The sequence below is a fragment of the Corythoichthys intestinalis genome, chromosome 14 (genome assembly GCF_030265065.1).
Source record: "Corythoichthys intestinalis isolate RoL2023-P3 chromosome 14, ASM3026506v1, whole genome shotgun sequence".
In the NCBI taxonomy this organism is placed as follows: domain Eukaryota; kingdom Metazoa; phylum Chordata; class Actinopteri; order Syngnathiformes; family Syngnathidae; genus Corythoichthys; species Corythoichthys intestinalis.
The window spans coordinates 18,764,223-18,781,402 of NC_080408.1; the positions used below are offsets into that span (position 1 = coordinate 18,764,223).

The 17,180-nt window shown below is 37.4% G+C and overlaps 1 protein-coding gene across 2 annotated transcripts in view; it reads left to right on the plus strand.

The window, feature by feature from the left end:
- The window catches only part of LOC130929588 (sodium channel protein type 4 subunit alpha B-like), a 110,434-nt gene that overhangs the window by 10,023 nt on the left and 83,231 nt on the right, over positions 1–17,180 (plus strand). For both annotated transcript variants that reach the window (XM_057856864.1, XM_057856865.1), the window contains exons 2-8: positions 2,569–2,875; positions 9,871–9,988; positions 10,617–10,707; positions 14,282–14,410; positions 14,710–14,801; positions 14,890–15,132; positions 15,219–15,282. In XM_057856864.1, the coding sequence (XP_057712847.1) occupies positions 2,609–2,875; positions 9,871–9,988; positions 10,617–10,707; positions 14,282–14,410; positions 14,710–14,801; positions 14,890–15,132; positions 15,219–15,282 (1,004 nt within the window). In that variant the 5' untranslated portion in view covers positions 2,569–2,608. The remainder of the gene's footprint in view (positions 1–2,568; positions 2,876–9,870; positions 9,989–10,616; positions 10,708–14,281; positions 14,411–14,709; positions 14,802–14,889; positions 15,133–15,218; positions 15,283–17,180) is intronic.

A 17,180-nucleotide genomic window follows, 5' to 3' on the forward strand; every position in this document is an offset into this window, starting at 1 on the left:
ATGTATATATTTTAATTGAATCGTTTTCTAATTGTATTTAACGTTACAGACATAATGTGTTACACTCATCCAGAGTCTTTAGTTTAGGCTTAAAGTAGGGTTATCACATTTATCTCGTAATTAATTTTTAAATTTTTTTATCACGTACGCAATTAACGCATGCGCTGCACGACCCACTCACGCATTGTCGCGTTCAATCTTTAATGGCGCCGTTATACCTATATATAAAGCTAAACAGCAGCGTAAAATGAGTAGAGTGAATTTTGGCAGCCTTTGGAGACTTTTTTTAATTGGCTAAAGCTTTACAATCCCTCTCCCAACGATTAGAAATATCGTGGGACGCAATGTGGGGAAGAAAGGTAGTAGTCAATCTTTTACTTAACACCCTATTTTATTTCCCAACGCAGAGAAGATATATCAATTGGTGTCACTATGCACAGTCATGGTTGCACTTCCCATCATGCATTTGGGCAGAACAATTAAATGGCTACAGTATCATTTACTGAAAGCTCAACAAATACACTAGATGGCAGTATTTAGTCACAATATACAAAGTCACATTTATCCTTAAGAATTACAAGTCTTTCTATCCGTGGATCCCTCTCACAGAAAGAATGTTAATAATGTAAATGCCATCTTGAGGATTAATTGTCATAATAAACAAATACAGTACTTATGTACTGCATGTTGAATGTATATATTCGTCCGAGTTTTATTCCTTTTTTTCTTAATGCATTGCCAAAATGTATATGATCGGGAAAAATTATCGGGAATGATTGGAAATGAATCGGGAGCAAAAAAAAAAGCAATCGGATCGGTAAATATCGGGATCGGCAGATACTCAAAGTAAAACGATCGGGATCGGATCGGGAGCAAAAAAACATGATCGGAACAACCCTAATAATAACTAAATGCTGCCTAAAAAAATGTTTTGAGGGGGGGAAAACGCTCTAGTGAAGTTTCGCCACTTTCAGCCATTTTGTCAACTGGAGTCTACAGCACAGACAGAATAGCGTCACTGACAGACACAGCAACAACCGGAAGGGAAGGGGTGAGCGCTGTTGCTCCAAGCCATTTCTGGCTGCATTTTTGGGACATAAAAAATAGCTAATACTGTACTACGGTATGACGGAAAATTTGGCGGGTTTGAAACCGGGACGTTTTCATACCACGGTCAACCTTTAAAATGGTAACCAACACATGCCTACTAAAGAACTGATGTAATTAGGGCTGCAGCAATCGATTATTTTAGTAGTCGATTAATCAATAACTATTTAGTTCGAAATATCAAGTAATCGGATAAGGAACATAAATTAAAATTCTTGAGCTGAGCCTCAAACGGTATTTAAAAAAAAAGATCTATGTACAACGAACAGTTGGCTAACTTAAATAACAGTTGGCTAACTTACATAGCAAAAGTCTGCTAGCTTAAATGCTATAAAATGCTAAAAAAAACAATTACAATGGTCTTAGCAAATGATTCAGACACATATTCCCACAAAAAATGGCTAAATATACCAATAAACTAAATTACGAATGCATTAAACATGAGCTCAAACAAAAAGTTAGCTTATGTTGGTTTTAACAGGGAGCAGATGGATTCAGCCATGTGAAATGAGGTAATCTAGAGGGCAGTGTATCCACCCAAAATTAATAAAAGTAAATGCGAACAGTTTCAAAACAAACCATTACAGCGCCACTTTAATTAAACGATTACTCGGAGCAGCCAAATTTAATTCAAATCTTTTTTTTTCTAATCGAATACTCGAGTTTATCGATTAATCGTTGCAGCACTAGATGTAATATTTAAATTCTGCTCCAACAATTAACCCGAACCAGTTATCATTCATCCTAGATGATCATTTGACCTGGGTACATACTTTACAGTTTGCACCGCACATTTGCCAGTGATATTTTTAGTTTTATTGCTCTGGTGGTAGATGACATTGTTAATTCAGAGTTGGTAAGTTGTAGATGTTGTAGCAGCCTCAGTTTAAGGAGCCTAGAGATGACTAAACTCTGGCAACCTGGATGCAGACACAGAACTGATCTCGCAATTGTCTGATTGGTAGAGGGCGGGACATCCGTTGTTAACACAGAATCTAAACAGCAACTTGTAAGGGCTGCCAGTCGACTTTTGAAATGGGAAAATCTAAGCTCAATAATTGAGCAATTGAGTTAAAAGCATTTCCAAAAAAACCTCTTGAATGTGTATTGAAATATTAGGGGCATTCAATGAATAATTTAAGTGTATTTCTTACAAATAGCTCCTTTAATCTCAGCCTGTTGACACTAAATCTAGTTTGGTAAAGTTAGGTGAGAACCTATAACAGGTAGATTCCTTCTTTGATCAAATGTTTACAGTATAACTGCCTTCCAAGAACACACACAAAAAAAACACAGCCAAAAGCATGATTTGATATCAAAAATATTAGTCCATCACATCGAGAATGTAATGTCTATAATTAACATGTCCATCCTTATATTGCCATTTTGTCTCTTTTAATTACATTTAATTGTACTGCCATTTAATTTCACTGTATCTCTACCCCTCCTGTCCGACTCTAGCTGTAAGTAAACTCTAGTACAGAAGAATCAGGATGAAAAGATGGCAGCCATGCTGTTACCAACGGGTCCTGATGGCTTGCGGCTGTTTACTCGTGAATCCTTGGCTGCCCTGGAGCAGCGGATTGCAGGGGAGCAGGCCAAGAATGCCAAGGTTTGCAGGGAGACTCACAAGAACGTGGACTCATCCAAACCCAGGGCCGACTTGGAGGCAGGCAAGCAGCTGCCCCGCATCTTTGGGGACATCCCATCAGAGCTTGTTGGGGTGCCACTGGAAGACATCGACCCATTTTATTTCAAGAACAAGAGGGTGAGTACTGCAGGAATTAACCTGTATTTAATGTCAACAGATGCGCTACAGAATGCCAAAAGTACTTGAACTTGTTGATGTGTGGTCATTGATTTGTGAACATTGAATGTTTTTACATTAGCGTAAATAACTCTTCAACCCAACAGTCTCTATACTAAACTCATAAATAATCTTCCTATAATGCATGAATAGCATTATAAGTTTCAAAGCAATGAGATATTTCATACATTGGAGCCAGATGTAAACAAAAAAACACGATGAAGATAATAGTTTAATAATAAGCTTTCTCAGATACGTATTTTGGAGACCTTTCATCGAAACATTGAGCAGAGTTTTTAGCAGTATCTCGCCCTCCATATTTCATATTTTGATTTGCTTTGTTGGCAGGTCTGAGCCGTTAATGTGCTGCTTATGGATTAGCCACAGATGACAAAATATTTAAATAAATGCCACATCTGTTGGGGAAAGGTTTCAGTATTTTTTGCTTTGGAGTTGCCTCCATTATCTCTGCTAGCATTGCTCTTGTGCGATATTTTCTTGGAAGCAAAAATTCCGGGTGGAATTTTATGCACATAGTAAACTTAACTCCTCAACTTTATGCTGTTTAAATAAGAATTAAGTATATATAGATATAAAGGCGTAGGTTTGGCCTCAATATTGGTAGGGACCATATAACAGCATAACCTGCATGTAGACTTTTTGCTGGGGACGGAACATTCAAAAGACAGATTGGGTGAACGGTGGACATGAATACAATTCTCATGAATATCAACCTAATTAATTGATAGGCTAAATGATCAATGCAAAATAAATCTGTATTTACTTATAATAACTTTCATATGTATGACACCGTGATACACCGTTCGATTAAAACCTTCGTTTCAAAAACTACTAAAGAAACATTTTGAAAATTTCCAGAATAAATGTCAGTAAATGTAAATTTTAAATTGCAGTATTTGAACATAACCTAAATTATATTGACATACACAATGAATGCAAACTTTTTAATAATCTCTTAATTATCCACGAATGCAAAAAAAAAAAAAAAAAAAAAAAACCTTAAGACCACTCAACATTGTCTGCCAAAATTAATTAAATATGACGGGAAAAAAATCTCAGTCAAGGAATAACAAAAATAAATAAAAATTGAGCTTTCCTTCAGGTAAAACACTACCGTTTTTGTCCAAAAGCGCAGCCAAAATCAACAAAAAATGAACACTCATTTGGGCTGCTTTCAGACCACATAATTAAAAATGAAAATTGACTGACACACACACAGACTGGTGACCTCTTTTTCTAAGCACCTTCTTGCTCACGGTTTTCTGTTTCTATAGTTTCCAGCAGAGCTCACTACATTTCTCACAATTTAATTAACGTTTACAGTAGAAAACACATACAGGGGTAGCTTCTAAGCAGCTTTCTACTCGAGTTTTGCGGATTAGCAAATTCACAGTTTAATGTTATGCTAACTCTGATGCAGGTCGGACTTTCAATAGCAAAATTAGTGGCGTGTTTCCCACCTCCAAAATATTTACGTCTTTTTACATTATTCACGGTGGCTGCTGCTGCTGGCCAAAAAAAACTTCTAATATCCCTCCTTTTCCAAGGGGGCGGAGGTGGCGGCATGTTGTCGACGTGTGTGGCGGTGGGTGGGGTCGGGGTGGGTGAAGTCATCAGCCGATCAAACGTGAGTTTGAGGAAAGAAAATGGACTGTTATCTTCAGCAAGTGAAAAGGGGTAAATTTAATTCTAAAAATAATGAAAATAATTCACTTAATAATGGTAGGGTCAATTATATCCTTACAACATATGTGTAGACAATCTAAATTAACTATTTAACTGAACTCATTATATAATGTCAAATAAGGTTGCTTAAAAGTTAGTGTGGACAATTTGAGCATCCTGATAAGTTGGTAGTCTTATGTGCCTACCATCCTGTGTTGTTAATCTTACTTTTAAAAAGTATTTAATTACAGTTACAAATTACTTCTCCCAAAAAGTATTTGAGTTAGTAACTCAGTTACCTGAATGTAAGAGTAATTAGTTAGTTGGCAAAGAAACTGGTGTTACTTTTAATGTTTTTTTGTTGTTGTTTTTTTTTCCAAAAAAAAAAAAAAAAGTAACCTTTGCTATGTTTGGAAGTCCTTAAATGTTGTGAATTAACTGTTAATGTTGTTAAAATTGCTCCCGTTATTGCATTACTTCCCTTTTGTCTACTTTCGTTATGTGAAAGTTTTACAACTGTTTCCTTATTTGAAGATAGATTCAAGGTAGGAGTATTTTGTGTAAAAAGTCACTTAGGTTCGATAGGAAAGTTCTTTACAACAGAGCCTTCCTGAGAAGTCTACTGCTTTAAGATGGCGGCTGTTTACTAACGCTAGCGAGTCTATCATTTCGTATCTAGTTCTCTATACATGTGCTAACGCCGCTGTGTCTGTCATTTTGTATCTAGTTCTATATACATGTGATATCTACTGTAGCATCATGTGGGCGTAGTATGTAGGCTGTCGGCTGCAGTCAGGTATTATTGGAGCCGCCTCGCATCGTGTTTGCAACGGCGTCTCAACTCCCTTCCATCCTCCCCACTCCTGTTCTGCTCTCTCGTCTCCGCGAGTCGTTGCTCTAAGACTTTTCTCGCGTCATTCAACCAATGCAGTAATGCATAGTAATGTACGCATTTACATCCTCAGTAACGGTAACGGCATTGCCAATATGAGAAAAGTAATTAATTAGATCACTCACTACTAGAAAAAAATAGCGCCGTTATTAACAGAACTGCTACCGTCCCTATTCAAACCTACGCCCTTGTATACAGTAAATCACATATTTGCCCTTGCATAGCAAAGTCGCACAGAGATATTTTGAGATAAAAGGCAAAAACATTTGATCCAGACATCCATTTTCAACACCACTTAGGATGAAAGGTGGACTATAGGCCTGCAGCTAGTGATTATTTTAGTAGTCGATTAATCTATCAACTAGTGAGTTCGAATAATCGAGTATTTGGATTAAGAACATTTACTGCGTTGCAGAGTCAATTTTAGGAGATGTAAAACAAAGGCTTGCTAAGATTGCACTTCCAAAAGAGCTTAAAATGAAAATACAAAATAAAATTCCGAAGTGTTTTTTTCAAACTATGCAGGATTGCACTTTTATGTAAAAATTAGGGCTGTCAAACGATTAAAATTTTTAATCGAGTAAATCACAGCTTAAAAATTAATTAATCGTAATTAATCGCAATTCAAACCTTCTATAAAATATGCCATATTTTTCTGTAAATTATTGTTGGAATGGAAAGATAAGACACAAGACGGATGTATACATACAGCATACTGTACATAAGTACTGTATTTGTTTATTATAACAATAAATCAACAAGATGGCATTAACATAACATTCTGTTAAAGTGATCCATGGATAGAAAGACTTGTAGTTCTTAAAAGATAAATGTTAGTACAAGTTATAGAAATGTTATATTAAAACCTCTCTTAATGTTTTCGTTTTAATAAAATTTGTAAAATTTTCAATTAAAAAAATAAAGTAGTAGCTCGCTATTGTTGATAATTACACAATACTCATGCCCATAAAATCAGTCACACCCAAGCGCCGGCAGAGGGTGAAAAAACTCTGAAGAACACAAGTAACAAGTGGCCATGACTTGTGCTGTCATTTTAATCTGTTTGTGCGGGACATGTGCGTTAATTGCGTCAAATATTTTAACGTGATTAATTGAAAAAATTAATTACCGCCCGTTAACGCGATAATTTTGACAGCCCTAGTAAAAATGAATTTAAATACCTGTGCTCAGCCTCAAACGGTATAAAAAAAAAATACTAATAATGAATGAGGATCTTAGTAGAGGTGTGCATCGGCACTACCCTCACGATTCGATTCGATTACGATTCGGAGGGCCACGATTCGATTCGATTCGATTCAGAGGGCCACGATTCGATTCGGTTCGATTCGGCAATGCATCACGATACATTAAAGCCTGGGATGCATTAAAATGCTAAAGCAAAGCATATTTTTCGTGAATCATGAGGCAACACAAGCGGTCAGACATTAAACAACTTTTTATAGGCTCTTGTGTCATTCCTGGTTGTAGTCAAATGAAAATAGTAATATATATAAAAATTTAAAAAAAAACATCACAGCATTTAATTAGTGCTTTGAATGAGACCAGGGCTTTCTTTTTTTTTTTTTTTTTTTTTTTTTTTTTTTACACACAGTAGCAGCCTTTCATTTTTTACACACCGCATAAGTTTGGTCAAGTTTCCCACCAACCTCATAGAAGCCAAAATGTCTCCCTATGCCTGCTTTCAATGTCTTTGGTGCGTCAATAATCTTTCGCGCTCCCTCTTTCTCTGCTTCAGCCATTGTTGTTATGTCTTATCTCTCTGTTTTCTCGATTGCCACTCCGCAATTGCGCATGTCTGTGACGTTACTCCCGTGAGGAAGCAGATTTGGGTTCCTCGTCCCCCCTGCATTGCTTGTACAGTAGCTCCCTCTACAGGTAAACATGAGAATAATAACACAAATGGGGAAACCAAATCCATTGCATCACCAGAAGATTTTTGAACGGACTTATATATTTTAATATGTGCTGAATCGATTCGGCTTGTTGCCCGCATCGAATCGCATCGTCCATGGCCCGCATCGGGATGCATCGCCGCATCGATTATTGTTGACACCAGTAGATCTTAGTGCAACAAACGAACAATTGGCTAACTTGGGTACCTATGCAAAAGTCCGCTAGCTCAAATGCTATAAAAAGGTAACGGTTTATTTTTATTTCTTTTTCTTTTTACAATGCTCTTAACAAATGGTTCAAACACATATTCCCACAAAAATGGCTAAAAATATCTATAAACTAAATTATGAATACTTAAAAAAAAAAAAAACATTAGCTCAAACAAAAACTTACCTAATGTTGGTCTTAAGAGGGAGCAGCTGGATTCTTTCACGTTAAATGAGTTATGTCATATTCACAGTTACCAATAGAGGGCAGTGTATCCACCCAAATCAATAAAACTAAATGCAAACACTTTCAGAACAAACCATCACAGTACCACTCTAATTAAACGAATACTTAGGGCGGCAAAATTTGATTTGAAGCTTTTTGTCTAATCGAATTACTCGAGTTAATCGTTTAATCGTTGCAGCACTAGTGGACTACACCCTGAACTCGTCACAAGGCAGACACATACTTTAAAAAGACGGATAATCATTCAGACTCACGTTCACGGCCTCACTGAGCGGAAATTTAGTCCATGCTGCTGTCTGGCGAAATCAAGCCAGTGTACCAGAAATATTCACAAAGTTTTTTGAAAATGATATTTCTTCATTAAATATTCCTTAATTACCATTCTTGGGGGGATTTTTAAGGTTTGAAAAACATTCTGACTGTTTTAATCAATACAGACTTTTCTATGCATTCGCAAGGTTAAAGAAAACATTCAGATGTAATGGGTCGTCAAAGAAGAGAGAAGTGTCTCACAATCTGAATCATTAGTAGGCTTACAATTTGGATGGTGCTCTGAATGCACAGCAGTGGGTTGAACCTGGTGTCAACACTTGTGTGGCGATAAGAGACATAAAGGCAAGACTGAGAGACATCAGAGAATGACAAGCACTGGTCAACTTGAAAATAATGCTGGCGATGGTCAAAAAAGATAATGGGGCGGGGTTTAAGCGCCTTCTGATTTTTTGGGTTTCAAGCAGGAGGTGTTAGAAAAGTTACCACTGGGATAATTAGCTTGTGGCGGCTAAGCATTCATAATGACATCGCTTTGATGAAGCAGAATTCACCAAATGTAGGATTGTTCCCGCACTAAAAGTTTTGAAACCTGTGTCATTTTGCTGTGCCGGGTCATATCTAGTAGGGGTGTGCCATCTGAGGCACCCCATGATTCGATTCAATTACGATTCAGGGGGCTACAATTCGATTCTTGAACGATGATCACGGTATTGACAATGATCACGGTTATCACGATTATCGCGATTATCGATGCATCGTACATTTCTAATTAATATAGTAGACAAACAAATTTTTGTCAATTATTTATTTGAAATATCCTAATCATTCAACAGGAGCGATGGAAACATGCCCATATAACAAAAACCTGCCCTTAAGCTGCTTTTTTATTTATCTATTTTTACAGGAAAGTGCAAAAACATTAACCATTTAAAGGGAATACTTATTTCACTCAAAAATACTACAAAATTTACACAGGTGGAATGAATTCCACATTTTCTGGAAACAAAGTGTCTAGAAATAAACCTTCTTTAACCAATATACTTCGTTTTTCCAAGATTTCTGTACTATTTCGCATGTTTGCAGTGTTACCGCTGTACTTAATCATGGTTTTACACATTCTGCAATTGAAATACACGTTAACGAATTAGCTAGTTAGCTTAGTGCTCGGCGCTAACTATTAACACCTCAAAAACAACTACAATAAAGGCTAAACAGTACAAGAGGGTTCGTGTACTCACCTCTTGTAGCCGCACAAGGGTCTTAGCAACACACTCAGGACATTTTTCAATTGACATGACTTGAAACTACAGCTGGACATCTGAAAGACGTGGAGCAACGATCTCTCTTCCCCTCTTGCTCTAAAAAATAACGTGCGCACAGAAGTGCGCCGGGTCACTGCCTGTCTCATACACAAATTTATTTTCCTATCTTTTGAAAAAGAGTAAATCTCTCACTCAGTTACAGGTATCATCCATTATAACGTGCATACGACCGTTAAAGGTGTCCGGGCAGCAGACGTGTCTTGAATTTCGTTCCGTTACGAGCGGCTGTCATAATGTTATGTGGGAAAATCATCGTTTTGGAGCCTTTATGAAGCATAATCGAATCGTCTCGTGTCGAATCGCGATGCATGTAATAATCGATTTTTTGGAACTCCTCTAATATCTGGATGTTTTATGTCTCATGTTAATGTTATGAAGCCATTAATCATGTTTACTGTCTCTTGTATCCCCCACAGACTTTTATAGTACTTAACAAAGGGAAGGCTATCTTCAGATTCAGTGCCACATCTGCTCTGTACATATTCAGCCCCTTCCACTTCATCAGATCGATCGCCATCAAAATTTTAGTCCATGCATATCCTTTTAATTTTGAGTGCACATGCATTGAAATGCACTGAGTTCATTGTTTAGCATTTCTACGTTATATCTACATACAATATAGTCAAACTTTTCTGTGAATTCTACTGATTGTTATCACCCACCCCCAAATTACATTTTTTGATACAGCTTTGTAATAGTCCTCTGGCATCACAAACCAAATCCCCTCTGAGATCCCTCTTTTAATCTCGGATATGAAAAAAGAGCAAGATTTTGCATCATATGACAGCTGCCCATTATTTATCAGACCCAATATGTTGTCTTTGGGAAACCTAAACTTTATGTTGTGAATTCCAAAGTCCAAAATATGCATAAGGAATATTATCTCATTGAAGTTGGTCAGTTTGCAGATTTTGGTTTTTTATTGTATGCATTTATCTGCAAGAAAATTCCATTAAGCCCTTAGTTTGATACTGTAAATGTGGTTTGCTTACTGTAAGCTGCATTTATTGTATTAATGCCATTGTCACACACCCTGACGATTTGTTTGTCCTAATGGATGTATTCCATAGGATTACCACATTGTTTCTCTGTTGTTTGTGTGTTACTGTATTTTTTGTGCAAATTTAATATTTCACAATACATTTTCCTTAACTTGTTTCCACCTTGTTCAGCTTATTCATAATGGTCACAATTCTGACTAATTGTTTTTTCATGGCGATGTCCGACCCAGCTCCATGGACCAAGCACCTAGAGTAAGTCCTCAAAGTATGATGTCTCCTTACCCTGAAAACACAATGTTAAAATCAGATATTGCGTGTTCTAGTCAGTCTGACTCTAGCCAGTCGTAATTGAGGAATCATGTATGTATACTGTATAATAAAATGCGCGATGCAGGTCCTCTCAGAATTTTTTATATTACAATTGTAATCAAGCTGGGCGATTTATGTGTCGTCTATGCCTGATGTTGCAAGATGTGGCTAAAATGTTTACAAGCATGTTTTGCATGTAGTTCTACATCACTCTAAATGCTCATTCCATTGAGTTGCAGTTCAGTTATATATATGTTACATGTGGAAGAAAAATTACCGTATTGGCTCGAATATTAGACGGCCCTGATTATAAAACGACCCCCTCTTTTTCAAGACTCAAGTTTGCAAAAAGACTTTTTGAACACCAAATTAATTTTTATACAGAAAATAATTACATTACATCCGAAACAAATGATTATAACAATATATTTGAGAGAAAAAGCATGTTATTTTGCCTCATTCAAATCTTAATATCTGAACATTTAAATATGTAAACTAAAGTGCAATCACATTCGTAAATGAATGGCTTCTGGTTTTTGAAATGTAAATAAACCAATCTATTGTGATAAAACAACAAAATTGCAATAACTGCATTAACCATCAAAGTGGGGTCTAACTGTAACTGTAGTCTTGAAACAAATCTGAATAATCTGAATAACATTGCAATAAAATAATGCAAACTGGTTAAACCTGAGAGTAGCTGAGATCTGTTATAACAGAACATTGTTCCTCAAGTTTAGCATTCGCTTAATTGATATCTGGCGCCATCTAGCGTCGTGAAGGGGTATAATGTCTAGACCCCGAATATAAGACGACTCCCACTTTTTGTCTTATTTCAATGCAAAAAACACCGTCTTATATTCGGGTCAATACGGTTTGTGAAGTCAAACGAAGAAAGGACATGTGGAAAGGGGAAAGCTTCTAGAAGTGGGTTCAGATGTACAAAAATTAACAATAACAGATACACAACTGATAACAAACTAGACATCACAACATAATCCCAGAGGAAACCTCACAGCAGTCAATTCAGAGTCTAAAGAAGAAAAGGGTCATCAAGCCCCATTACAAACCCAGGATTTAAAATACATCAAAAGAATGGGTCCTGAAAACTAATGCAGTGTTTTTCAAGCAGTGTGCCGCGGCACACGGGGCGTCCATCCAGCCTGGGGTCAGGATAGTCAAGCGGCTGCGGCTGAAAAAGTAGCCCCTCCCCAGAGGGGAGGGGGGAGAGGGGACACCGGGTGGCTAGTGATGAAAAAACTAGTCAACTAGATATTAGAATTAGAAAAGAGAAATAAAGTAAGAACAAGTGGTAAATAGAGTGTAAAACCGGGGATAGGACTCAGTGGCTGTACTTCCCCCTGCATTATAGCTCCTAGGGCAGCGTAGACTGAACTGTGAGTCTAGTCTGTTTTCAACTAGCCTGACCATAAGCTTTGTCAAATAGGAACGTTTTTAGTCTAATCTTAAATGTACAGACTGTGTCGGCCTCTTTAATGTTAGCTGGAAGATGATTCCATAAGACAGGATCTTGGTAACTAAAGGCTCTAGCTCCTACTGTACTTTTAGACACCCTGGGAACTACCAGTAGACCTGCATTCTGAGAACGAAGTGTTATGTTGGGGTGGTATGGAACCAGAGCATCTGTGAGATAAGATGGCCCCAAACCATTAATGGTCTTAAATGTAAGAAGGAGTATTTTAAATTTAATTCTAGTTAACAGTAGTAGCAGTAGTAGTAGTAGTAGTAGTAAGGCAAGGCAAGGCAAGGCAAATTTATTTATATAGCACAATTCAACACAAGGCAATTCAAAGTGCTTTACATCACATGAAGATCATAAAAATCACATTTAAATCAACACAACGTAGAAACGAAGACAAAAGATCGCATGTAATCACAGAATAAAAATAAATAAAATAAATAAAACAAAAACTACTAATAATAATAATAATTGAAATCAGCAATGGAGATAAAAACAAGAGGAATAGAAACCAGGTAGATTGAAATATATAGACAGTTATAGATATGCAGTGCTAAACAAAAGCGTTTTTAGCCCTGATTTAAAAGAGCTAACAGTTTGAGCATACTTCAGACGTTCGGGTAACTTGATCCAGAGGTGAGGAGCATAATAACTAAATGCTGCCTCACCCTGCTTGGTTCTTGTTCTTGGAACATGCAGAAGACCGGTTCCAGACGACCTTAGGGGTCTAGATGTCTCATAGGACTCTAACAAGTCAAGCATGTATTTTGGTCCAAGGCCATTAAGTGTTTTGTAGACGAGCAGTAGTATTTTATAGTCTATCCTTTGACTTACTGGAAGCCAGTGTAGCGATTTCAAAATTAGTTTAACACTAGTGTGCCATGAGAGATCGTCAGGTGTGCCGTGAGAAATTTTCCAATAGTCAATTGACATTTGACACTGAAAAATAAAATTTTATAATATCAGTTAATAATAATCATTTCAAATTGATTAGCAACATTAACTTACAAAGGCAAAACAGTATGCCTGACAATTGACCGAAAAAAGAAAAATTGAACAAAAACGACAGTGTCATTGCCAGAGGGACAGATTTTATTTTTGCTGCAGGCAGTATCAGCTCCTTTGCTATGATGTGGGGTTATTTTGCACCTAGCATGCTAACAGTGCTCGCTGGTTTACTGATGTAACACTGACAAAAAGGGGACGATTGTTGGCAATATTCGGCATGTTTTTGCTGAAAAACAATCAAGCGGCTTATGAATGCGATTGGGGTCTAATGTCTTTAAGTGACATCTTAATTAATTAGGCTTCCCGCTGTCCACTGCAAACATTTTTAGACACAGTACACCGACTGGTCTTTACTTGTCTCCTACTGTATTAAAAGTCAAAACCAAAAGCTACATATGCTTCAGCATATATCCTCGTCTAGTTCCTCATGTCTCCAGTGCTCTTTGCTGTGTGCTCTCACTGCTCTTGTTTGGTTCAAAAATACTGTGCACACTCTGAAAATGAGACTGCCACTGCCACCCACTGAGTGGGTGTGCAAGTACACTTTACTCTAGTTTCCCCAAAGTCACATGTGCCACCCCCGGCATGGCTCTGCGCCCCCCTGGGGGGGCCCGCCCCACTACTTAAGAAGTACTGGGTTAGATAGATAATCTAACTTAATAAAAAGAAAATATTGCATAATAAGGTCAAGAGAATGTCAAAAACTCTTAAAATTTATATATGCAAGACCTATTGAAATAAATGATTAGTTTTTTTTTTTTTTTTTTTTTTTTTTTTTTTAATTTTTTTTATGAAACACTGAAAATTAATTTAAACCTTATCCACACAATCTTTTGCTGCACAAAATCATTACATTTTCTGTATTTCACAATTTTTTAAGTCAGTTGTCAGTGCGCAGTTAAGTGAAACAGTGTATTTCATATGTGTATTTCAGTGCATTTCAGTCTCATCTTGTGCTGCATGGCTTTCATTAATAAAACTTCCTTCTCCTTTCTTATGCTCCTCCATTTATTCATTTATTTTTTTCAGATATACTTTCACGGCCATTTATACTTTTGAGTCAGCAATAAAGATATTTGCTCGAGGATTCTGTATAGTTCCTTTTACCTTTCTGAGGGATCCATGGAATTGGCTGGACTTCAGTGTCATTGTCATGGCGTAAGTAACTATGTTTATTTACAGTAATACAGGATACACACACATAATGTTCTTGTGTCAGTTCAACTAAAAGTTGTTGTTACTGCTGGCCCATTTAGCTAAACAAAAATTCTTGTTCGATGTTAGATGGATATGCTAATTACACTTTGTTATTCACTGAAATATATTTTTTAATCAAAATAATTATTATTATGAACTCAGTTGTAGAACTGTTTGATACCTTTTTATTGATTTAACTTGATAACTGTTGTAATCACATAGAAAGCAAACTTTTCTGTACTCTCTACCTCAATATCAAGATATGTGACAGAATTTATAGACCTTGGAAATGTCTCTGCATTACGGACCTTCAGAGTGCTAAGAGCCCTGAAAACCATCTCAGTTATACCAGGTAATACACATCTATTACCTCTGCTTTCATTCTTTCCATCAACTGTATACGCCAACTACCCCCATATTGAATCCTCTCATCCATGCAGGTCTCAAGACCATTGTAGGAGCTCTGATCCAGTCTGTGAAGAAACTAGCAGATGTGATGATCCTAACCGTCTTTTGCCTCAGCGTGTTTGCCCTTATTGGTCTGCAGCTTTTTATGGGACTGTTGCGTCAAAAATGTGTCCGCAGCCTCACGCAGTGCGTCAACTCTTCCTATAGTCCGAATATGTCTTTCACCTGTAACAACAGAACCTGGAACTCCATGGAAGACTTTCTCACCAGTGACGGTCAGTCCAAATTATTATGCTTTTATATTTCTCAACATGCAGTGTGACATTTAAGGAAACACTTTTCTTGTTCCTATCTCCCTTAGATAATTTTTACAAAGTTGAAGGAGCAAAGGATGCTTTAATATGTGGATATGGCAGTGATGCAGGGTAAGTTGCTACTTGTAAATAATCTGCATCCCGTTATATAACAGTAGAACATCTAGCAGCTTTTGATCAGATGCGTGTCATGTTTACGGGCCTCAGGCTTGGTGCAAAAAGTCTTTGCAGAACCAGCACAAAGGGAGACAAAGACGATATGATGTGGTACCATAATTGAGTTCATGACATAATGTATAGAGGACTGATCGCGTTAGTGTGTGTGGGGGTGGGGTGGTGTTATGAGGGAGAGTTGTAGCGTGAGAAAGGCTGTGCACAAGACGACATGCAGTGTGGATTATCACCAGAGTGCCACTGGCACCCTGTACTGAGAGGCATGGACTTGCCAGCTGGAGAGGGTTTTTCTGGAGATTTCATCATCTCAAAAGCTCCACATAATGATGAGTTTGAACCAGAGGAGACTCGATCACTGGATGGATACTCTGTTACTACAGTCGAGAATATACGTGTCCTCAAGTTTGATTTTTTATAAGACCTACAGTCATTGTAAATACATAATAGATTGCTATTACCAAATGAAATAGATTCGCAAGAAATTAAACTGTGCTGTATTTTGTATTAAATGCGATCACAAAAGCTCAACATGTACAAAGAGACCGCCTGCAGAGAAGAGAAGGACTTTGTGGTGTCACAGAGTGCCTGTCAGAGGAAATGTGTGACACCATCCAAATATTGCTACTCAGCCTACATACGGAATAATCCTATAAATCTGCAAATGCTTTTGAAACAAGCACAACAGGATGACTTTCACCGTGCCAGGCCTAGTTCAGGGGTTATAGTGAACTAAATACCCATCTGTGTCAATTTGAATTCCCGCTTTATCAAATGCCTTCTTTGACTGAAGGTGTTTTTATTGGTTAGAGGAGAAAAGGCAAAAAAGGATGATTACATTTTTTCTTTAGGGACATTTTCCCTTACTTCATGGTTGTTAATCTTAAATAGGGTTGCTAGTAGAGTTGTGACAAAAATACGATTTGACCTATACAGTGGTATGAAAAAGTATCTGAACCGTTTGGAATTTCTCACATTTCTGCATAAAATCACCATCAAATGTGATCTGATCATTGTCAAAATCACACAGATGAAAAAACAGTGCTTTAACTAAAACCACACAAACATTTACAGGTTTTCATATTTTTTTAATGAGGCTAGTAGTGATGGGTTCAGTGGTACTAATATGCCGGCGCGCGCACCGAGCTCATGAAGCAACCCCTGCGTCGGTGCGCGTATCGCTACAAGAAAATCACGTGACCGATGCATGAACTCATTGAACTGTGTCGACACAGTCATGACGCGGCAAACTGGTTCAAACGGAAGAGCGTCTGTCAACGCGATGGAGCTGCTGAAACAATCCACATCTCAGGGTTACTTCCTAATTGTCTACATGCTGCGGAAATGGACGTAACACAGGGAAAACGTACTTGTCATCTTCCATTCAAAATACAATGAATTTTAAGGTAACTCTTAGTTTATTAGTGTGACGGTCATACGCAGGTCCATCATTTGCGGTGCGTGGAAGTATCCCTTTTGATGCCTTGAAGAAACAAAATGACATTTAACCTGCTGGCAGAGTGGGCAGAGCACACGCCTTCCGTGCTTGACGCGTCGTGCGCGTAGGTACAGGTCCTGAACTGAATGTGATACAGATCGTGTCGCGGTTATACCGTTATTTTTTTTTGCAGGTGAAATGTAGCATTTGTACTTTCAACCTGTCATATACAAACAGTAGCCACCTCCTCAATGCTGAAACATTATTGGGCCAAGCATGAAAATTAAATTTCTGATAATCCCCAGATAAACACAGGTATAGAGCCGTTCATTTACTTTCCCACAGTAGCTTTTTCGGTAATTTATTAGGAATCGGTAATTAAGCTATAATTTGTTTACTG